Here is a 24,942-nt window from a genome sequence, read left to right on the forward strand (position 1 = left end):
CCATGCTATGACTTTATTGTTTAACTATGTAATAGAAATATTATTATTGCTATTTTTTTAAACACAAATTGTGATATTAACCAATGATTCACAGGGGTTGAGCAGCTGAGGTGGTGACGTGCCAATCCAGCAGTTCTCCAGGTGTTACTTACTACTGTAGATAGCTCAAAGTCAACAGTCTTAGTGACACAGCTTTTGAAGGTGTTTAGTAATATATTCTATGTTAAAATTTAGTGGTCTTCACTGGCCTAAACCAGCTGCTTCTTTGAACTATTAGTACACATCTGAGGGACGCCCGAGTCAGTTTGGTAAGATGAGCTCAGATTCAGCTGTTCTGGTTGCTGATTGATTTTCCCAGCTATGGACACCCAACTCATAAATGTATGTGTTCTTCTGGAAGCAGGCAGTGTCTGATTACAGGCATTTCATGCTAGATGTACATAGCAAAACATTAATCAATAAATTGACACAGGACAATTATGAAAACTTGGCATTCTGTGTAATTCAGTAGTTTCATTGTATTTTGCAACTTATATAAATAAACAGTAATCTGCTGCGATGGAAATGGCCGTTTCACTTCTGCCCACATGGTGGTGATCTTACTTCTGGGATTACTCAAAAATGTTAGCCACTGACCTGCAACACGAAAAGGAAGAATATTTAGATATTTGAACTATATTTCCAGCTATAAGTCTGCTGTTAGTTGGCTTCAACCACAGTGAAATGGTGAAGAACCCCATGTAGTTGCTGCTGCCAATCAATGGTAGTCAACCGTCCCAAGGCCATCTTAACAGCACTATAGGCATCGAGGCAAAGTAGTGTGTGGGGGCCCCTGCTTTGATACCAAAACAGAAACATATGTAGGCATCAGAAACATCATGGGCCCCTATGCTCCTGTACCCATAGTTGTAGTGGTTAAAACCTACCAAGGTTGCATTAGGAACAAGGCAAGAGCCAAGCATGAAAAAGGAACCCGTCCATCACAGGGCACCCTAATGCACAGAGCTATGCTTATTAACAATAGGACAATTTAGAGTTGTCATCTTATGTAGCACACACACAAATCTTAGGAGTGTCAACCATTCAAATATCCATGTCATGCTATGTTTTCAGATACAGTGTGATTTCCCAGCAAGTACTTGTTCTTTGTCAGACAACCTACTGGCCAAATCGCCCCTAACTGGCGGCTGTATTTTATCAGCCTGCTTAGCCTTCAGGGGGAGTCCTATTTCATTTCAGCTACTACTTTTCATCACCACTTTATCTCTCAATTAGGAAACAGGAAGCTTAGATAATAAGAATGTGAACTCACTGGTACAGCGTCCCCGTCAGCTCATCCACATAGCTCCCTGCAGAGGGACAAACAAAACAACAGTGGAAACCATGAGTGAAGAGTCTATACCTTCTTAGGCTGTCCTGCTAGACATATCATTTGAAGCCTGTAATAGTGTACTCACACTACTTTTTTTTCTCTCAAATCCTTCCATTTATACAGAAAATGTCATTAAACTATGTGGACACAGTGAAGATTTCACTTACCTGGTTTGCAGACAGTCTCACATATTACAGGGCACACATAACAGAAACTGCACATCTGTGAAGACAGAAAGACAAATTTAGCAATGAAAACAACAAGCTGCTGTAGGGGCAATGCATTAACCTGAAGTGGTCCTCATCATCATTTAAATTCTTAGATAAGAAAATGCCCTGTACATAAAGAAAATGTGAAAGAATAACTTACATCACAGGCTTCGCAGTGCTCACTCTTGTCTCCTTTGGCACATGGGCACTTGTCACATTTGTCACAGTGCTGGGCAGAGAACAAACAGGAGGAGTTAGAGAGGCACAGATGTCAGAGGGGGACATATGGTGTACACTAGTGGTTCCATTTCTCTCTTAGGCAAAGAAACATGTAAATATTACATTTTAAACACAGCAGATGAAAAGGCAAATTTCTTGGGTAATCCTGTTTCTGATTATTGTGATGGCTGTCTTCAGGATATACTGTAGGTATTTGCTGTCTTTTCAAAAGAATCACCGCTTTGAGGTTTTAACTGCTTAAACACACAAAGTTGGGATAACAGACAGATGTTTAGATTTACCTGACTTGGAGATTACATGCCTGACACTATTGGTTTCTAATCAGCATATCTGTACTTATTCATGGTTGGTAATAATACGTTTTTTTAACTTGTGTTTTCATTAATTGTTAAACCCAGGAAATTTAGATGTGCCATTGTTTAATCCGATTGTCCAGAACTGATAATTGCAGGGACTGAAGAAGATTTAAACTCCTGGGCAGGAGAAGGCAAAGAGAGGGACAGTCCCTGAGAATGCTGCCAAGACACTCGGACAGAGCACAGGGGCTCGCTGGCAGGCAAGGGTACGTGACTGGCACAACGTGAGGCACAAGGACGGCAACACTTACTTCCAGGGAGGAAGAGACAGCTCCATAAGGAGACGCCAGTTGTGGGTCCAGCGAGAGAGGGAAGCCGCATGAAAGGACTGAGCAAAGCTGGTAGACGAGAAATGACGCGTGCCTAGATCACAGCAACACAAGGAGCCCAGAGTGGAGAAAAAGAATGACGAAGAGACAGTGTTCGGGATTCCAGATTTGCATCCAACTTGTTGACAGTTGGATGATTAATTGTTGGGGTAACAGTGTGCAAACTGGACTCTGCACCATTAAAGGTTGTATCCTCCAATTCTTGTTTTTAATGGACTTTTAGAGTGTGGACTGTGTGCTTTCCTTTCTAAAAAAGGAATGTTGTTCCTGATATTGTTAGATTTTGTTTATGTTCATTTATCTTTTTAATGTACTTATTGTCTTGTGTAATAGAAGTTATTGTTGCTTTTCCTGAAATTACTGTTGTGTCTTTCATTGTGTGTTTACTCACTGCCCAATTTAAAGAACCCTGTGTGCTATTTTCTGTAAATCTCAAGAGTTCCCAGTCTCTTAATAAAACTGGGTGGCGTAGTTGGATATTTTAACGGTTTTTAAGTTAGAATACCTGTAAGTGTGACCAGACACCTGTCACACAGAGCAGATCATCTGCAAACCTAGTTTGGAAAAGTATCGTTGGGCTAATACTTCCTTAACACTATGGGTGATGGGCGTGGCAGAAACCTTGAGCCATTATTTTGTCGTACATCATCTCTCATAGTAAATGCTATTACAACAGGATTTGCAATGCAGGATTAATAGATTATAATGCAAGGAAAGTTGGTTTCCTTTTTTGAGTGTGCCATTACACTTACCCAGGGCATGGAAAGAGTCTACAGGGGGCATTCCAACTACACAAGAGTGATAAAAATATCCTTGGAAAACAGTTAAGAGGTCAGACCTGCACCTTCCGGCCAAAAAGTGATGGAAAGTGACCTAGGACCAGTGGGCTCTCGCACTTGGGAAATTTATAGTTAATCTGGAAACTGCCTCTTGTCAACAAGTGGACTCGCATGTAAATTCAAAGACTACTCTTCAGCTCCCCAGCTCTGTTCAGTTTGGGTCATTATTGCTAACACCTGCCGAGTCAACATACAACCTTGGGATAGTGATTGATGACCAGCTGTCCTTTGAGGACCATGTTGCTATGATCTCTCGGTCTTGCAGATTCACTCTGTGTAATATCCACAAGATGAGATCTTATCTGCCAAATCTTGGTCCAGGCTCTGGTCTTGTCACAGCTGGCCTACTTCATCTTTCTACTTGCAGGATGACTGGCATGTGTCAACAGGCCCCTGCAGATGATTCAAAATGGAGTGGCATGTTTGGCATTCAGCCAGCCAGGACTACAACTTTTCAAATGACTGAATTCGCTTCTTGCAGTAGCACGTATTAAATTCAAATCCTCAATGCTTAAGCTACAGTGTTGTCAGTTTTTCTCTACCTTTATATATGGAGACACATGTGAGGTCCTATGTTCTTACTCAGCCACTCAGATCCACTGATGAACTGGGTCTGGTGGTGCCTTCTCTGCAAGGTGTCAAATCTCAGTACAGACTCTCTTCATGTGTAGCTGGTGGAACAAGCTGTCGGCCTCTATTTGAAACTTTGACTTCCTCAATTTGTTTAAAAAGTATTCGTTGGTAAATTTATGTCTAGCTGTTAATAAATTCTAACTAGTTTATATTTTCTTTTGAGATTTTCATTTGTGGAAATAAATTTTGTACCATTTTCCTGTAACTCTTATTCCCAAACTGATGTTACTCGATTATGTTGACCTCTTTTGTAAGTCACTTTTGATAAAAATGAGTGCTAAGCAAAAACATATAAAATGTAAATGTATGAGTTGGCCTTAAGTCTCACTTGTCTCATGAAAATTTCACCACTGCTGGCTACTTACTTCACAGAAAGCACAGTAATGGCAAAGTGAACCATCGTGATATTCATCGTCATCATCGTCGTCGTCGTCATCATCGTCGCCGCCGCCATCGCCGTCATCGCCGCCATCGCCGCCGCCGCCGTCACCACCATCGCGTCACCATCGCCGTCGTCATCATCGTCGTCATCGTCATCATCATCATCATCGTCATCGTCATCATCATCGTCATCGTCGTCGTCATCATCTGAATTGGAAGACATGAATTATTTACCATGACGTCATAGCATTACATAGCTTGGAGAAATAAAAACCAAGCATTAAAAAAGATACTCAATATGTAGCACTCAGACATGTAAATGTGTAAATTTAACTGCTATAATAAATGCATCCTTGGATACCATTTTCTGTGTTATACAAGGTTTTGTAGAATGAGAAATGTTTTCCACATCTTTGTGGATGTAGTAAATAAAAAAAAAAATAAAAAAATCAGTGGGGAATTCATTTTAGTTTTTTCATTGACACACTGCAACAGACCCACAAATAGAAATGCTCCCAATATAACATATTGGTGTAAATGAGCACATCGCTTTTACTTCCAGGAGAGGTGCTTATACATCATTAATTACAATGTAACAGAGCACAACAATCCCAGACCTGCTTACTCCAATTTAGGGATGTTGGGGGGCTAAAGTAAATACAAAGTAAGTAAGCCATTTTGGTTAACGGCCTTTGAATTCTGCACAAAGGTGACTATATTTGCATACTGTAGGTTCCGTGTTCTGCCATATTGCAAACATTGTGCCCTGAGGCTGGGAGATGCTAATCCTCATCAGGATTATCTGTGCACTTTAAAACAGGTTCATTATGCACTAACAGATATGCTATTGTATGCTTTTGAAGGTGATTTTATCTTAATATACTTTAATACATGCAATAAACTTTCAAAATCACTTAATGCATTTTGACAATGTTCTCAAGACAAGCACCATCTCTGGATGGCACTCAACCCCATTGCAGGTCACCATTATGCACAAACCCACATGTTGTGTCCAGGATTGCAGAAGGTAAATGCAGTGCTGCTATGGCCACTGAGCAACCAAATACTCCTTGATGAAACACTGAACCATCGAAGGCCAGTTAAGGGCAGACACTCATCTTAAAGTACCAGGCTCTTTGTTAATAGAGAAACAAATTCATTCTCCTAGTAGTGATTGGCAAATCACAAATAATTTGTAACTTGCGATTCTCTATGCGTTATTTTTTAGTAGTTAGAACTAAATCATCCTTAGCAAACAGAAAGTCTGTCATTGATCATTGTCTCATACAAGTACAATAGGGTAACAACAAATTTATATTAGAAAGTTGTAATTGTTTATTTTGTATGATTCATTACTGAAAATGTTTTAAACATATATATATAAACACAATATTAAACTAATTCATTTATGCCTCTTTGCACAATCAACAAATTAGTCACACAAAAATAAACCTTTTAAATGTATTAATTTTAACAATTATTTGCTTTTAACTTTACTTTAACACACATTTTTTACAGCTCATGGATCTTCACTAATTCTTTTGAAATCAAGCTGAATCATTATCTGTGATAAGTGTTCTGTTGTGCAGTGCAGATTTTAACTAAATAATTGTGTTCCATAGGAGGCCCGCATTCACACCTCGGAGTTAGTGGAAGGTCACATCTGCACCCAAACAGGCCAATATAAGAGGAGCCTGCATGGCTGGGAAAGAGGAATGGAAAATAATGGAAAGAAACAAGAACAGAGGAATGGAGGTTAAAGAAAAGAGGAACAGAAAATAAACGGATGGAGATAAAGGAAGGATCGGTAGAGGAAAGGCAGGTTGTCAGAAGAGAGCCTCAGGGAGAGGAGCCTGGGGCACAAGAAGGGGCATTCCTATTGAGAGATGCTGGGAAGTAGAAGCAGCCCGTTATGCGGTCTCTCCCACCAACACCGAAGGAACTGTGATGGGAGACTTGAGTCTGGCTCAGCATGGCGCCCCATGGATGCAAAAAGGCCTGGCTTGGGGGATTCAAGCCAGATATTATTGTGACCCGACATTTGCGCGATAGACATATGCGCACCGACAAAATAGCGCCGATTAAAACGCGCTGTCAAAATTGCACCGACAAAATCGCAAAAGTTTCATTTAATATGAATTACTAGTTTAAAGCATATATAATAATGTTTATTTTAGAAGTCAATATTTTGAGACGCGGCATGCCGTCAGCACGGCACGCAGATAGTCCTTAAGATCACGACCTGCATATGTAGGAAGAATTGCAGCAAGGGCATCCCACTCTCTTGGCCACTCTCGCGATTTTGTCATGGCGATTTTGTTGGCGCGCATTTGTCAAAAACCAGTTAGCGGGTTTGTCGGTGCTCTTTTGTCCGTCAAGGTTTTTGTCGGGGCGCATATGTCTATCACGCTTTTGTTGGTGAACCGATATTGTTGAGTGTCTCCTCTCGTGTGGGGTAAACAGGATATATCAGTGTTAGAAGGCAGCATTGGGGCTCATTTTATTTTATGGAAGAAAGAACTGTCTCCACAATTTTAACTTCATTTGGACCATTTATTTAGATATTTTAATCTCCACATTTTGACTGATTATATTGGATTATGTATTTACTGACTATTTATATGACTGACGAACTGCACTTTATTATTTATTTCGAACACTGTTTGATTTTTGACTGCTTTTAATAAAAGCACTGACACCTTTGCACATACTCTTGGATGTAAGTGTATACCCTCATTTGCCCAGCTAATCACAATACATGACTATTGATGGTTCAGGCTCAACAGGCTCCCATAAGCAAGAAGAAGGCTGCATGGAGCTGACCTGGGGCCTCATGTATAAACAGCAGATGATCAGAAAGCTCTATGGTGGGTTGTGTTTAAAGCACAGAGGATTAACAGGATATAGCTTCCAGCCCTAGAGACATTTATAGCACATGCTGCCTAAGGAAAATCACAGCATCTGCATAGATTCCATTCACCCATGCCACAGTATATTTGAACTTCTCCAATTCGGAAAAACACTTCAGAGCCTTTTCTGTGTGGACCTCGAGGCTCAGAAACAGTTTAATTCCGAGGGCTATAAACAAACTCAATCAGTCCATCAAGTGCTCCCGGTAGAACTGTTTGTACTTATAATTACGTCACTGCACTGTAAACTTGCACTACAACTGAAACATTGCACAACCTGAGCCACCTTATGAACTATTTGCACTATCTGCACTGTATTTACATGTTTATTGTACTTACGCTTTCATATTGCATATTTCTCATTATTTTTTATTGTATTATTATTACTGTTATTTTATCATGTTATAGGAAAATACGTTTATGGAAGATTTGCCTATTGAACCTCATTGTACCATACAATTACAATAAAGGCATTCAGTTTAATTCAATAGAAGAGTGTAAGTATTTACAGATGATGATGTCTGGCTTCTAAGTCGATTTAGATTTGCAAGAGCTATTGTCTTGGAGCTGTGAGCTGCTAGAATACCAGGATGTATACTGATATCATTTTTATGATGAAATCCATTAAAGTGTGCATATTACATTTCAATGCATACTTTTAATAATTAAACATGCGACGGTGTTGTGGCACAGCGGTAGCAATGAGCTGGCGCTCTATTCAGGCATTGTTCCTGTCTTGTGCTTGATGCTTGCTGGGACTGGTGCATCCCTGGATGGATGGAATAATTAAACATATATAAGAGTGCTGCACGGTGGCGCACTGGCTGCCTCACAATTAGGAGACCCGGGTTTGCTTCCAGGGTCCTCCCTGCGTGGAGTTTGCATGTTCACCCCGTGTCTGCATGGGTTTCCTCCCACAGTCCAAAGACATGCAGGTTAGGTGCATTGGTGATCCTAAATTGTGCTTGGTGTGTGGGTTTGGGTATGTGTGTGTGTGGCCTACAGTGGGCTGTTTGTTTCCTGCCTTGCGCCCTGTGTTGGCTGGGATTGGCTCCAGCAAACCCCCATGACCCTGTAGTTAGGATATAGCGGGTTGGATAATGGATGAATGGATGGATATAATGAAGATTTTTCAATGTTCCATAAAAGTTTTGAAGAATCTGTGTTCTAAGCTAAAAGCTGGTTTTACATTTATTACAGAGCTCATTGGGTGCTGATTGGTTATATGGAGAAAGAAAACGGAAGGACAGGAATTGGGGGTTGGTACATTTGACAGAGACAGTAGTACTGCATTAAATTATTCCATCCAGGGCCGCACGTGTCCCAGCAAGCATCTTGTGGGAGGCAGGAACAATCCTTGGACAGTGCCCCCACATGTTTAATACATGCTTTAATGCATTTCATCATGAAAATGGTATCAAGTATACATATTAAAATTCAAAAATGTTCAGAGCTGTAATATCATGAATGTAACGTATTCTGTGTGGCAATCAGTGTCTGTGTAATCCTGCCTATGAAAGATAAAGTCCATACATGGTGATTAATGACTGGGTCGGGGAACACAAAGAATACAAAACATTTAATGCGCTACTTTAGTTACAATGGTATTTGAGAAACTCTAGTAAATTAATCATCGATTTTAGGATGAGGTTTACGACATTCTACTTTAACTACGAGATTAAAGTTGACATTTTAACCTTTTTTTTTCTTCACTGTGTCCCTATTTTTTTTTCTTTTCTCTGTGCTCTAATATGCTTACAGGTGCGTGGAGGTGTGTTACACTTCACATTGACCGGAACTATTGGAGCTGAAGTGTGTGGAAGTTGGCATATGCACGGTTTTGTGCATCTGAATTTGTTTGTGCATACATATATTTCCACTTTTGTCTGTACGCCATGTTTTAGTGTGAATTTCACACACAGCATTATACATGAGGCCCCTGGATCATCACATTACCCTAGAACAAGTCACATGGTTTTTATTCATTTGCATTACAAACGAATTACACAATTCTCATTCATTTGATCCATGAGTGAGTTACACAGTTCTCTTTCATTTGATAGATGAACTGAATCTCTGAATCATTACCTGAGAACAATTCACTCAAATCTTGTGCCAGGTGCCTGATGCTGTATAACTATATAAGACATATTTGCAAACTGATTGATGGTAATTTTAACGTGTCATATACTAAGGTCATTTGTCAATGAAAAAAATTAATTAACTGGCTTAATTCCAGTGTAATGCCCACATTTTGTTGTGGTGGCTCTTCAATGGAATCCACTTTCTTCAGGTTGTCAGAGAGAGCCTAGAGATGACATGTTGAAAATACATGGTAGCATGTGTAAAGCAACATTTACTGCTAAGTGCCAGCCCTCCATCTGTAAGGAGCACATATTCCACAAATGAAAAACATATTATGAACTTTTAAAATCTTGATCATTTTGTTTTTAAAAAGTGAGATGGTACAGTGGTTGCTTCTTTTGTCTTATAGTTCCAGCATTCTGGATTCTACTCCCAGCCTAGGCACTATGTAGTGTGGTGTTTTCATGTTCTTCTTGTGTAACAGTTCACTTGACCCAGTGTTAGTATTTCATTTCTAGTCTGGAGATCTGTCTTGATTCTAAATCTACCATGGCTCTTGCTTCCTGAAAACCTGCATTGAAATAAATAAATAGTAATGAGGCCAAGGAACTGGACTAATGTATCTGGAGCTGTGAGGTTGCAGCACTAACCACTGTGCCACTTTTGTTACCAGTCACTGTAGCTGTAAAACTGCAAGACGACTTTCTGTCATTTTAAAGTAACAGGCACATCAGAACAGCTTAGGCCACTGGTACAGTATGCTGCATCCATCCACCCATTATCCATCCATTATTCAACCCGCTATATCCTAACTACAGGGTCACAGGGGTCTGCTGGAGCCAATCCCAGCCAACACAAGACACAAGGCAGGAAACAAACCTTGGACAAGGTTCCAGCCCACCACAGGGCGTGCACACACACACCCACACACCCACACACCCACACACCAAGGACAATTTAGAATCGACAATCCACCTAACCTGCATGTCTTTGGACTGTGGGAGGAAACCGGAGCACCCAGAGGAAACCCATGCAGACACAGGGAGAACATGCAAACTCCATGCAGGGAGGACCCAAGAAGCAAAACAGTATGCTGCATTCACGTGCTAACTGAGATTACTTGGATTTACTCTTTGTCAAGATTCATCTACCAACTTCATTAAATTCACTTTGATTTCTCATCAGGAGTTTGGGAGAAGTGGCTCCCAGTAAGGAGACCAGGGTTTATGTCTCAGGTCCTCCCAGGGTGGAATTTGCATGTTCTCCCTATGCCTGTGTGAGTTTCCTCTGGGTGCTCCCATTTCCTCCCAATGTCTAAAGACTTGCAGACTAGGTGAATTGGTAACTCTATATTGGCCTTAGTATGTGTTTGCCCTGTGATAGACCTGCACCCTGTCCAGAGTTTGTTTCTGCTGTGCACCTTATGCTAGCTAGAATAGGTTCTAGCATCCCCCACAACCCTGAGCTGGATTAAACAGGGTAGAAAATCTATAAGGCCTTTACTGATTTGAACTTTGGTCTCCACACAAAGAAATTCAAGATTTCTATATTCATCAAGCACATATCACATCACTGCCAAAGCAATTCATCCACAAAAATACAATTTTTCTTTTATGATATTAAATGAACTGATCTTTCAGCATTAGGTCAGCAATGTTAGGTAATATAGTTTATTACAAATTGTCCACTGGGAATTATCATTTTAACTAGTGTTCATATATAATTTCCTATTGGAAAACTTGGATTTCCCATCTTTCCAATAACATGTGAAGGTAGCAATATTCCTGTCTGAACTACAGGCACAATTCAGCCTCCACCGCTGTGTTTTCTAATTGCTCTTTAGAACATCTGTGCCTTTTACTGATTCGTCTTGTGTGCTTGTGCTATAGTCTGCTACATGTTGCCTTTTTCCTGAATCTTCTTGTTCAATTGTCTTGATGGACTCACAGTTTTTGAGCTCAACTAGTCATGTAAGGCCACCTAGTTATAGATGTATAACTCTGACCAATGGATTTTTATAGCTGCACCTGCCCCATGACAAAGAAATACAGACTGATCCATACTTAGCAGAAATTTGAGTGGCTGCTTTTTCAGTGAAGTCAAACATAAGCCTCCCTTGTAGGTTTAGTTGCTCTTTGGATTTGCAGGCTTTTAAGTCCTCTTCCCAGAATTCTGTACAGTTAGAAATACTGAGAAAAGCTCAGGGCAGCTCCCAGGCTTGTCTTTCCTGTTCACCTGACTCAGTTTATCACTAATCAGTAAAGCAAAGCTGGTGTTATATTAATATCTCCTATTTTGTAATGATCTGTGGGAAATTAGAGACACCTGTGTGCTCCATGAATGAAATATGCCCTTTACATTAAATTGTTTTTGTTTTCTTTTTAATTTTAAATTTATTATATCTGTCTGCTAAGGTTGATGGCAGGACTGGCACTCCAACCACTGTAAAAAAACTCCCATTGTTCCACTCCATTCAGACTAGTGTAGTGCTGAGGTGTCACCCGTTGCATAGCTGCTCTTGGGTCCTAATTTGGGATCCTGAGGTGGTTTGTTGTGTTGTGGGTGCAGCAATGCGCTGTATCACTGCCTGCTCCCAGCCTCCTCCTAATCCTTCTCCTGTCTATTAATAATTTTATTATAATGGACAGCTATTATTTCCTCCTGTTGCCTTAGATTTTTGACTAGTGGTAAACACAATATTATTGTAAAAACATTAATTTCTTAGATGGGAAACTCACAGATGAGTTATTATTGCCAGATCTATTTCTGGAACAAGGTTTAATTGATAGAATGTGATCAAAATTTAAAGATACACAGTTGATTCAGAAAGTATTCAGACCCAGTTCACTTTCTGAACACTTTATTGTGTTGTAGATTTAATTTTAATTGGATACATTTACCATGTTTTCCCCATCAGTCTACACTCAAAAAACCCATAAAGACAAAGTGAAAACATGTTTTCAGAAAGGTCTGCGGATTCATTAAAAATAAAAAACTGAAACCTCTCATTCATACAGTTATACAGACCCTTGATTCAGGACTTTATAGAAGTCCCTTTGGCAGCAACTCCAGTGTTCAATCTTCTTTGCTAAGTCTCCACAAGCTTTGCACCCTTGGATTTGGGCAGTTAATTTCATTCTTTCTGGCTTATCCTCTCAGTCTCTGTTAGATTAGATGGGACATGCCCTCAAACTGCCATCCTCAGGTGTCTTCATAGGTGTTGTCAGGGATGCCAGGGGCAATGACCCGGCCGGGACACCGTGAGGGACCGGAAGAGGGTCAAAGCCCACCCTGGATCACATGGGGGCCGCCTTCCTGGTTGCTCTGGGGGCCACGGGTACAGGGCATGGAAGCTCAACCCTGTAGGGGCCCGTGGTCACCGCCAGGAGGCGCCCAATGCCTTGGGGACCTGTTACCCCAATTTAGGACGGCACCCAGAGAGCTGCCGGGAGGACAGCCGGCACTTCCGCCACACTGGGGCGTGGCCAAGGGAGGAATGCTGGGAACACCTGGGGCTCATCCGGGGACTGCATAAAAGGGGCCGTCTCCATTCATTCAGCGCTAGAGTCGGGTGGAAGTAGAATGATGCAGAAAAGGAGTGTGGAGGCGGCCCGAAGAAAGGCATTGAGTGGCCAGGACTGTATATTGGGGTTTGTGGTGTGCACAGGACTGTGTCTGAGTGACATAATCTTTGTAAATAGTGTAAATAATAAACGTGTGGTGGTATTTAACAACATGTCCGCCTGTCTGTGTCCGGGTCGGCTCCACAGTGTTTAAGTCTGGGCTTTGTCTGGGCCACTCAAGGACGGTCAAAGACTTGCCCTTAAACCAGTTTAATGTTGTCCATCGCTGTATGCTTTGGGCCAGTGCCATGCTGAAAAGTGAACCTTCACCCCAGTCTGAGGTTGTATGGACTCTGGAGCAGGTTTTCTTCAATAACCTTTCTGTCTTTGAATGCAATTATCCTTCCCTCTGCTCTGACTAGTCACTTTCTCCCTGCCCCAGTGAAGCAGTCTCCCCCACCATGCTTCACCATTGAGATGGTATTAAGCAGGTGATGACCAGTGCCTGATCTTCACAAGACATGGTGCTTGGAGTTCTGCCCAAAGACTTCAATTTTTGTCTAATGCTCACAGAGTCCTTTAAATGGTATTCAGAAAATTTCCCTGCTATAAATACCTGATTGATGGAGTGCTGCTGAGATGGTTGTCTTTCTGAGGGGAACTCCCATCTCAGCAGAGGAATTCTCTTTGAGTGACCATTGGCTTCTTGGTCACCTCTGTACTGGTCTACCTGACCTTGAAGGAAAGTTGTATAAAAGTGTGGAAAGTGAACAAGCTGCCCACCTACTGCCCTACTGTTTACCCAACCATCCATTTTCAAAATAACTTATCTAATGCTGGGTCACTGGGAGAATTTGGTTCTCCTGACAAAACATAGGTTTCACCCAGTTCATCAAGCTCAGATTAGACAAAATTGCATTTTTCCAAAAGAGCAGCTTATTTACTATTCAATTGGCAGCATCCACATTGACTACTGGCTATGTTTCATAACTCATCAGCATTTCTTTACACACACACATAGGTAAGGTACATATCTGGCTAAGAAAGAACGTTACATTTATACAGTAGCTGCACGGGAGAGGAGAGAGCGTGTTTGCTCTGCACCCTCCATGTGTTTTAAATTCTCCATTGCAATACAACAATTCATACTTCTTCAATACAAATGAAAGTACTGAGTAGTGTACCAAAAAAATGGATTTCAATTTTGACCTTAAAACCATTTATGGTCTTACCTTTAACCCTGCGGTGGGCAGGCGCCCTGCCCAGGGTTTGTTTCCTGCCTTGCACCCTGTGTTGGCTGGGATTGGCTCCAGCAGAACCCCATAACCCTGTAGTTAGGATATAGCAGGTTGGATAATGGATGGATGGATGGTCTTACCTTTATTTGTAAATGAAGTCCATGCACCTATCCTTCTTCACGAAAATCTTCATTAATTTCTTGTAAAAGTCATCCTTATTTTCCTTTAGTTTAAAAATCTTAATCTTCCATTTTGACAGTCAGTCGGAACAAAAAATAAAAATAAACGGACCGTTGCAGTGCACGTGACTTTCTGATATCACTAACTTATTGACACCTAGAGACTCTGAATAGAAGAGAAGCAGCAATGAGCACCTGTTGGGCTCACATCTGCCACCTTCAGTGCAGCATGGCACTGTCTGCCTCACTCTGTGCCTTTTCACTGCGGTTTTATGTCTGATCAACAAGACTGACTATGTCACACACATTCATTAAAGATAATAGCCAGACTGTGGAAAGCCAGGGTGTATAGTAAATGTGTCCACAGACATTATATTGGCAGCATACAGGGAGACAGCATCAATCCCGTGTGTGAGAGTAAGATAGCGCAGTCCAAGGTGCAGCTTGTCACTGCCACACCTTGTGTTTTTCCCCCATATTTAATCCAGGAAATGCTCAGATTCAGCGATTTTGACTATAAAAATGATCAGTTATTGGAACCTTACAGAAAACAAACTTATGGCACAGACCAGTGGACAAATTCATTTTATCATTATTAGGTTTTTTTTTACTTTTCATGATGACAGTCTCACCTGCCTCCCCTGACCACACAGCCTTGACTTACTGACTAGGAAACTGTCATAGTGCTGATCGAACAGCCCACAAGAAGTCACCAAGCACACGCTTTGCAGTGCGGTCTGCGATTGCTGTCTGTTGTCTGTATGCAGGCTTCACGCAGTAACTGTAAAGCAGTGGGCTGGATGGAAGCTCTCAAACACCGTGGTGATTTGACAATAAATGGCCATGCGACACTGGTTCTGGTTTTCACCACATATCATTATCAGTGCACCTATACTATATTCTTGTCTAGTTGATGCTTATAAATAATTATATGTGAAAAACTATTGCTGTTTGAAAATATGAGGAGTAATCACAGTAAGAAGCTCACATGGTCTGAGATCATGCATTGTTTCTCAGGCTTCTATCACAGTTCATGGTGAGATGATTTAACCATGTTTGGAAAAAATAAGATTGACACTTTGATTAACAGGTAGCAAGAAATCTTGTTGAACTCATGTGATGTCAAGGTTGTACAAACAGAATGGAGATTGATAAAAATTCTGATTAAAGGGCAATTTTCAGACAAGTCTTATAATAGTTTGTGGGAAGTGTTACTGACAAAATAATCTTATTGCACAGATTTCTGCAATATTTGACATCTTGTTGAGATCATTTTAGCAGCTCAGTGTGAATGTGAATTTTCAACACAGAATAGAGTAAAACCAAAAGAGCAAAATCCACTCAATGTCTGACCTTTGGAGAATTTAGTCAGGATCAGCACAGAAGGCCCACCACTTGAGTAATTTGATCCTGAGCCTTGTGTCAAACACTGGCCCACTTCAAAAAAGAGGAAAAGAAGACCAAATGATAGTGGATGACCCTCTGACACTGACATTCTGATGGTCAGTGACACAGACTCGGAGCCTGAATAAAATGCACTATTCTTAATGACTATACATAATGACGTTCAGATGGCCAAATCATCAATATGGAAACAAAAACATAAGGGAAGGATGCACTGTACAGGAGAAAGAAAAGAATTGGGCACATATAAATGGAGGTTAGAAAGGTAAGAGATTGAAAGGTACATTTTTCACAAATTTTATTATTTGGCACCTAAATCAACATTATTAGCTCCTAATTTTTTTTTTCTTTTAGGAGCCACTGACTCCTTGAGGTGAATTTTCACCTGGAGCCCTGGTTATTTATTCAAAAACGAGTTCGGTTTGGGGCACAGTGGTTAGCACTACAACCTCTCATCTCCAGAGAAGTGGGTTCAGATTCTCCACCTGGTCACTTTATGTTGTTGAATCCTCTCTATGTGTTTTGTCAAGGGTATTCTGTTAGGTTCCCACCTCCCATAAAAGTGTATTTCAGGCTAAATTATGGTGTGTGTGAGTGCCAGTATGCTGTAGGGTGGTATCATGTCCTGTGCTGAGTAAGGACTTGTATCTGGAAGTGCTGTGCTTGGCTTTCACTTTTCACCTCCTTAAGTCAATCCTGTAGTGAAAAATGTGCTTTCACAAAGTGGATGGATAGATGGAGTTTTGTAAAATCTTATACATTAAGTGTCTTCTTTCTAAATGTACATGTAACTACTTTATAGTGCATAAACTCGTTCTAATAGCCAATATCTAGAATTAGCTGAAAAATGAGTAATATTTGGCGGTCTGCTCTTTCTGTTCAGGTCCCTGCATTTTTTAATTTCCACTTCTACATCTCCCCTGCTTGAGCTCAGATATCTGGGTATTGTAAACCTGTAGTGTCACCTGCTAATATTTTTTCATTAATACTGAACATTATTATGCTGAAATGAACTAAATACATAAACTCTTTAAAATTTGCAGTGCTGTCTGCAAAGCTAATTGGAAGTAACAGAAGGCCACTAGCTTGTGTGTTCCAGTGCTGTCTGCATAACATGTGATTAATTTCCCGCAGCATAAAGTGCTTTGGCAGTGTTGCTTTAAATAAAGGCCACTTTATTCCAAAAAATAAAAACTTCCAAGCTAAATGTAGGGATTAGGAGGAAGGTCTCGGTAAACCTGATTCCTTAGGAAAAGAAATCATCTTCTTAAGTTTTCAATTTGTGAAGGTAATTTGTATGTCTCTCTCTTGTTCATCCCCTCTATGTGCTCTGACCTCCTCTTTTCAAAGGGCCTTTCATGATTGGATCCTGCTCATACCCACATCTCATTCTCTGATTAATTACCCTTCACAAAAGAAAACTGCATTCCAACACAGCAAACATCGAAGGGTTGCTTTCTATGGTGCTTCTTGTGGGGCTTACCTGTATTCCTCTAAATAAATTGCATGATCCGCAATAAATATTCTAAAATAAAAGCTAGCAGTACTATCTGTATAACTGTACTTTTGCTCCAAGGCTTATCAGTTGTTAGGGTGATTAGGTTGTTACTGAGATGGAAGAAGAAGAGTGCTAAAGCTTCTCATTGACTAGCACGACTTCTGAAGTGAAGAACATTTTGAAATAACAATCAGTACAAGTATTTATCAGGCATCTCAGAATTACTCCTAGTAACTGCTCTAAAAGTCTGACAAAAATGAGGTAGGACATGAGATGTAGTTATGGAGGGTCCCACACCTTCTCACAGGCAGGAGTGGGAGTTCACATTTAAGAATGAATAACTTTAAATTTTAACAGCAGTTCAAGCTACAAATTGGCAATCATGATGATGTTTTGATACTAATGCCAAGGCTTCACCATGAAGATAATTGTGGCAATAGTAATAATAATAGTAAAAGTAGTAGTAAGTGAAGAAGAAGAAGAAGAAGGAAAACATAATAAAATATAATATTGTGTTAAACTGTAACACCCTAAAATGAATAAGCAGGTTACAAAATGTACCAAGTACACAGAAATATGCATGTACTGTATATAGACTTCCCTGTCCCTGGACCATCACCTTGTTATCGTGGTTGGGTTTGTGCACCTTAGTAATGCTCAATGCTAGGACATTTGGAGTTTTGTATCCCTAGTGGGGTCTCCTTTTGTGAACAGAATCGAGCTAAATGGTCAGATAAATATTTTGTGATAGTAGAAATTAAAAAATGGTGTACACTGCTTAGGATAGGGATATCAGGACCTACCATGATAGGCAGCTAGGCCTGGAAGTGGTGTTTGCAATTGCCTAATGGTCAGGCAACCCACACAATCCGGCCGGGCTCAGCCCAAAATGATAATATGGAGCTGTCTTGTGGGCTCACCACCTACAGGATGAAAGGTGAAGGTCAAGTGCAATGGCAGTTTATTGGCAGGCATAAATGGAAAGACCTAGACAGACTAGACCATGGACAGAGAGAATGGCTTTGGAAGCTTGGGTGTTTTGATATATTACATCTCAGGTGGGGAAGGAGCCTGAACTGGTGTGAGACGTGATAAAGTATGAGCTAGATATAATTGGGATCACTTGAATGCATAGCTTTTCTGTAATAAAAGTTTTTGATATGAGTGGACTTTCTCCTATCACAATATGTATATATATATATATATATATATATATATATATATATATATATATATATATATATATATATATATATATATATATATATATATATATATATATTTATTATATATATATATATATATATATATATATATATATATATATATATATGTATATATATATATATATATTATTTATTGTGACCTCAAGGGAGCATAGCAGCACTCCAAACCCATAACACAGTTGACATGACAACAGTCAATGATTCAAATATAATAAAAATTCTATTCTAGAGTTCTATAATACAAAGTCTATTCTAGAGTGCCAATATGTGAAAGGCTTCGGATGGGAGTGGGGATACCCACAAACCCCTGGCTAAAGGATGTGCAGATGGAGTTTTCTTTAGTGGATGAGAAACTTGCCTCTGAGTCAAAGAGTGGGAAACACTGACTGTTGTTTCTGCATAAGCACTAAATAGCTCATCAGAGCACTCAGCCTTCTTAAAGAAGGTAGGTGAGGTGCTTGAAATCATGTTGCCTGGCACTGACTCACTAATTTTACTGGGTGACTTTGGTACTCACATTGACAATGACAGTGATACCTGGAAGGGCAAAATTGGAAGCTCTTATTTTTATTGAGAATGAGTTGTCATTGGATTTCTGAGGTTGTTGTGGAATGTCCATAACAAACACCATGTTCAAACAAAAGGATGCTCATGAGGAAACTCATGTGAAAAGCAAATAAACCCTTTTATTATATTAGTTAGGAGGCTAAGTAGAAGTAGTTGATCATTAGGTTGATTCTGGTTAAACATAACATCTTTGTGGATATGTCCAGATCAATTTCTAGCCAATCAATCATTATTTTGTATTGTGCCATTAACAACTTGATTCATCACAAGTTATCTAATAGAGCCAATGAATTTGCAGTATAATATTAACTATACAGTATAAACAAATCAACAGAAATTTGTGGCTGTGGATTAATTTAACATTGGTGCCTCTCAGTCTGGGAAATTGTAAACCACCATTGCTAAGCAACATGAAGTTCATCATTCTACAGAAATACCTACTAAGAAAAAGAACTCATCACCAGTATACTCAAAAGATTCAAACATACATAAGAGAAAAATTTCAGTCATCTCAAATATCTCTAAAGAAAAGTCAGTTAGAATTCCTCCTTGAAAATGTCAAAGATTTTCAGATGACATTTAACTCGTCGTGTCAATTTAACTTGGTCGTGTCAATGGGGTACTGCAAATTACTAAGAGGGTACACTGACTGAATAAAAGAAAACAGTTGAAAGTTGATTGATCTTTTTTTTTTCTACTGTATTTTCTACACCTCATTATTCCATTATAGGTTGAACCCAGAGCCTACAACTGCAGTACCAGAGGAAAGGCAGGAATCCACACTGCATGTGACATATGGACAACACAGGGCACAATCCTTTGCACATCTATACTGGGGCAACTAAGAGTAACCAGTCCTCCAGTCCCACCTGTCCCAACAGTCCTGCATGTCTTTGAGATTAGGAGTAAAAGGGAAATTCCCCAAAAAAAACCACTGATACTAGAAAGATAGAAAGATAAGCAAACTCCACAAAGACAGTGTCTTTAGCTGTAACCATGAAGCAGCACCCCATCCCAAATCAATAATGACAAACTATATTTTTGAAATGTTTGCCAAACAGTTTTAATTTGATTTGTTAAAGGTTCACTGAGTCTGAATCAGGAGGCAGAGGACAACACTTGCTTGGAGGAAGAGGAGTAGAACAGAGGACTTTTGATCTTATAGTTGTGGGGTGCCATGAGGGATGATTCTAGAAGGGCCTGTAAAGGCCGTGGAAAAAACAGAATTTTAATTATATTTGAATCATTGGCTGTTGTCATGACAGTTGTGTCATGGGTTTGGAGTGCTGCTATACTCCCTTGAGGTCACAATAAATAGCATATATATATCGTGATAGACGGCCAGCAGCTCAACCCAGCCGGGACACCCTGAGAATGGAAGGAAGTGGAGAGGCAGCTTTTCCAGGACACTGCCTCCACCACGCAAGATGGCAGCTACCCTAGAAATGTAGCAGTGCCCTAGATTCCTGCAGGTCATCCTGGGACTTAGAGTTTGGTTTCTCAGCCATGTTGGGTACCGTGGGTGCTGCCAGGAGGAACTGTGAAAGGACCGGAGGAGCCATGCCTCATCCATAGTCTGGAAGTACTCCTAAGTCACGAGAACAGAAACTCCAAAGTACTTCCGGGCTGAAGAAAAAGCCAGTTTTCCATCTGACCCGGAAGTGCTAACAAGTCACGTGGATGGAAAGACAGAAGCACTTCTGGGTCAAGGACTATTTAAAGGACTGCTGAAGACCCAGCATGCGAGCCGGAGTCAGGAAGGAGTAAGACAGAGCTTGCTGGGAGGTGTAGAGTGTAGAGTTGTAGTGATTTGTGTTATTATTATTGTTGAATTAAAAGATCTTTTGTTCCCTTTAACCTGTGTCCAGAGCTTCTGTCTGTTGGGTTTAAAGGAGCAACAGCGTCCCCTAGCATCTTACTATATATATATATATATATATATATATATATATATATATATGGTTGAATGTTTGTGTGCATAGGAAGTGTCTAGGAAGCTAATCAAAGACTTTGTTAAATAGTGTGACTCAAACCATTTACACCCTCATGAATCCCGTGATCATCAGAGGTGACTGTGTGTAGAGGGTGCAAACCTATAAATACTTGTGAGTGCAGCTGGACGATAAATTGGACTGGACTGCCAATACTGATGCTCTGTGTAAGAAAGGTCAGAGCCGACTATACTTCCTTAGAAGGTTGGCGTCCTTCAACATCTGCAATAAGATGCTGCAGATGCTCTACCAGACTGTTGTGGCAAGTGCCCTCTTCTACACGGTGATATGCTGGGGAGGCAGCATAAAGATGAAGGACGCCTCACACCTGGACAAAATTGTTAGGAACGCAGGTTCTATTGTAGAATTGAAGCTGGACAGTTTAACATTTGTGGCAGAGCGAAGGGTGCTGAGCAAGCTCCTGTCAATCAAGGAGAATCCACTGCATCCACGGAACAGTGTCATCTCCAGGCAGCGGAGCAGCTTCAGCGACAGACTGATGCCACTGTCCTGCTCCACTGACAGACTGAGGAGATCATTCCTCCCCCACACTATGCGACTCTTCAGTTCCACCCTTGGGGGTAAACGCTAACATTATTCAGAGTTATTGTCTGTTTTTACCTGCATGTTTATTATGTCCGTGATCATTGTTATCATTATGTCCATGATCATTATTATTGTGTCCATGATCATTGTTATTGTGTCCATGATCGTTGTTATCATTATGCCCATGATCATTGTTATCATTGTGCCCATGATGCTTTATATGTTTTTGGCCATCATCGTCGTTGTCGTTGTCATCATCATCATCATCCTCATCGTCCTCTTCATCTGCATCGTCATCATCATGATCAAAAATGTCATCATCATCGTCATCTTCAAAATCATCAAACAGAGCTTGGGCTCCGGGTAACAAAGGTGTTTGGAACGAGCAAAACAGGGTCAGTAATAGCCCCAGCAGCCATACTTTCTGGGAGGCCATGATTAGTAAAGTAAAAAACAGACCCCTCTGTAAATAAGCAGCTTTTAAATATTCCAGTCAACACAGGTTAAAACCAGTGTACCCAGTGATGAGTGGTGTAGAGAATAAAACTGAATTAAATTAAGTTAAATGATCATGGATGAATATCTATGTAGACTTTTATTTTGACCCTACAGAATCTGTCAAATTTGTGAGTAGCCTGTTTTGAATATGTATGTGTGTGTGTGCGTGTGTGTGTGCATGTGTGTGTGCGTGTGTGTGTGTGTGTGTGTGTAAGTGTGTAGGTGAATGTATAAAAAAAATTGCACAGGATAAATACAAAGGAAGCATTTTGTTATATAAATGAATACTTCAAGAAGAAATGGTTATAGGACAGTAAGTTGAAAAAGTATACATGTGTAATCATATTTTGCCAAAACCATATGAAAAAAAACAAAATCCAGCTAAATTTTTACATATATCTAAAATGAATCTGAAATGTTATATACTGTTTGTACAGAAGAGTTTTTTAAAGTAGAATTCACTTTGATATGGAACTGAAGGGAGCAGGGGTTGCAGTATGGCTGCCATGGCAGGGTTAATCAGCTCCCCCAGTGCTCTCATTGTCTGTAGGCAGGGCCTGAGATTTTTCTATAGTGTGCCTGAATGGGTCAAGTTATGGACTGGCATTCCGCCTTGGATTGCCTCATGCCTTGTTCCCCAAACTGGACATAAGAAGATGTGAGTATGTTATGTAATTATTATACAGTATAATGGTAATGAGCTCTGCCTCCCTGTGTTAACACTCTGTTCCCTACCTCATACTCAGTACTGTGAGATTTGTACAGCTGTCTGTAGTGTGAAAGTGCTGATAGATACTAATCTATTCATCCATGTAGGGCCTATCCACAACAGTAAGCAAACTTGTATGGGGTTGCCTGTCCATCACAGGGCACAATGACACACACATCCACACTCATTTAAACCGGTTTAGGTTTAGGATTTAAATGGGAATTGAATTCAAATGAAGACAGCAGGAACAACAAGTATAATACAAAGAATTACAGGTGCATATGATTTGTATCCTACAAAGGGAAAGAACAAGTAAACTGCAGTCCATTTTAATGTTAAAAACCAAACTTACAAGCCATTATCACCTGCCTATTCTTTCAAATCCAAGCACTTTAAACACTTTGTTTTGACATTTACTCTGCAGAAAGGATTCTATTCAATTCACTGGTACACCACACACAGTTCTGGGTTCTAACATAGCAATGTCCCACAAAGTGCCCCCATAAATATCTTAAAAAGATTAACATTTATTAGTGTTGCTTGATAGCAAGCTGAAAAAATTTCTTTACATAAAATAATACATTTGAAAGCTAAATTTAGGCTACTTTAATTCCCTTAGTTTATTAAACAGCTCTTTATATGCAATGTAAAAATTATAATTCTTCAATAATTCCAGTAATCCCCTCTCGACAAGCAACATGTAATGCTTTTCCAACTGTAATGAATTTATTAATTCAAAGGTTAAGGGTAAAGGAATGCAATGCTAAATGTCATTTTGTAAAAGTTTTCTCAAAATAAGACGATATTAAACTTATTATATTATATTTTAATAAAATGTCCTGAAAGCATCCATACACATATACAAAAAGCATTTATCATTCCTAGTTCAGTTTAAGAATTATAAGACTTACGTTCATCATCGTCGTCATCATCATCATCGTCATGGCCATCATCATCATCGTCATCATCATCATCGTCATCGTCATCGTCATCATTATCATCATCATCATCATTGTCATTGTCATCATCGTCATCATTATCATCATCATCATCATCATCATTCTTGTCATCATTATTATTATGGCCATGATTGTTATTATCATTGTCATCATGGTCATTGTAATCATCGTCATCATGGTCATTGTTATCATTGTGATTGTGATCATTGTCATTGTCTCCATGATCATTGTCATTATGTCCATGATCGTTGTTATCATTATGTTCATGATCATTGTTATCATTATGTTCATGATCGTTGTTATCATTATGACCATGATCGTTGTTATTGTGTCCATGATCGTTGTTATTATGTCCATGATCGTTGTTATTGTGTCCATGATCGTTGTTATCATTATGACCATGATCGTTGTTATCATTGTGTCCGTGATCGTTGTTATCATTATGTCCATGATCGTTGTTATTATGACCATGATCGTTGTTATTGTGTCCATGATCGTTGTTATTGTGTCCATGATCATTGTTATTTTTATGTCCATGATCGTTGTTATTGTGTCCATGAGCTTTGTGTTTGTGGCCATGATCGTTGTTATCATTATGTCCATGATCATTATTATCATTGTGCCCATGATGTTTATTGTTTTTGTGCCCATTATCATTGTTATCATTGTGCCCATGATGCTTTATGTGTTTTTGGCCTTCATCGTCGTCGTCGTCATCATCATCATCATCCTCATTATCCTCTTCATCTGCATCGTCATCATCATGATCAAAAATGTCATCATCATCGTCATCTTCAAAATCATCAAAAAGAGCTTGGGCTCCAGGTAACAAAGGTGTTTGGAACGAGCAAAACAGGGTCAGTAATAGCCCCAGCAGCCATACTTTCTGGGAGGCCATGATTAGTAAAGTAAAAAACAGACCCCTCTGTAAATAAGCAACTTTTAAATATTCCAGTCAACGCAGGTTAAAAATTATTTAAGTAAATCCAACTCTACTGATTTTAAATGTATTTTCCAAAGAAGACTAACAGTCAAAATTCCCAGTTCCTCTTTCCATTCCCAAGTGAAAGTGTCCTTTTAAAAAGAAAAAAAAAATCCCAGAAAACCTTTGCCTCCGGCATAAATTATAATCCCAGTAAACGAAGAACACTGTCTCAGAGCAGCTTGATGAAACGACTGAGTGGGTCTGTGCAGCGTTGCCTCACAAGGAT

The 24,942-nt window shown here is 39.9% G+C and overlaps 1 protein-coding gene across 1 annotated transcript; it reads right to left on the minus strand.

Annotated features, from left to right (window-relative positions):
- Positions 1-482: 482 nt before the first annotated feature.
- On the minus strand, positions 483-24,942 carry LOC120542692 (uncharacterized protein DDB_G0290685-like). The gene is made up of 9 exons (XM_039775305.1): positions 23,684-24,942; positions 21,797-21,916; positions 13,613-13,630; positions 4,485-4,566; positions 4,344-4,425; positions 1,742-1,810; positions 1,540-1,594; positions 1,313-1,349; positions 483-636 (listed from the first exon to the last, which is right to left on the minus strand). The coding sequence occupies exons 1-9, from the start codon at positions 24,627-24,629 to the stop codon at positions 612-614; spliced, it is 1,434 nt and encodes a 477-aa protein (XP_039631239.1). The 5' UTR covers positions 24,630-24,942; the 3' UTR covers positions 483-611.

The sequence above is a fragment of the Polypterus senegalus genome, chromosome 13, assembly GCF_016835505.1.
Source record: "Polypterus senegalus isolate Bchr_013 chromosome 13, ASM1683550v1, whole genome shotgun sequence".
Taxonomy (NCBI): Eukaryota; Metazoa; Chordata; class Cladistia; order Polypteriformes; family Polypteridae; genus Polypterus; species Polypterus senegalus.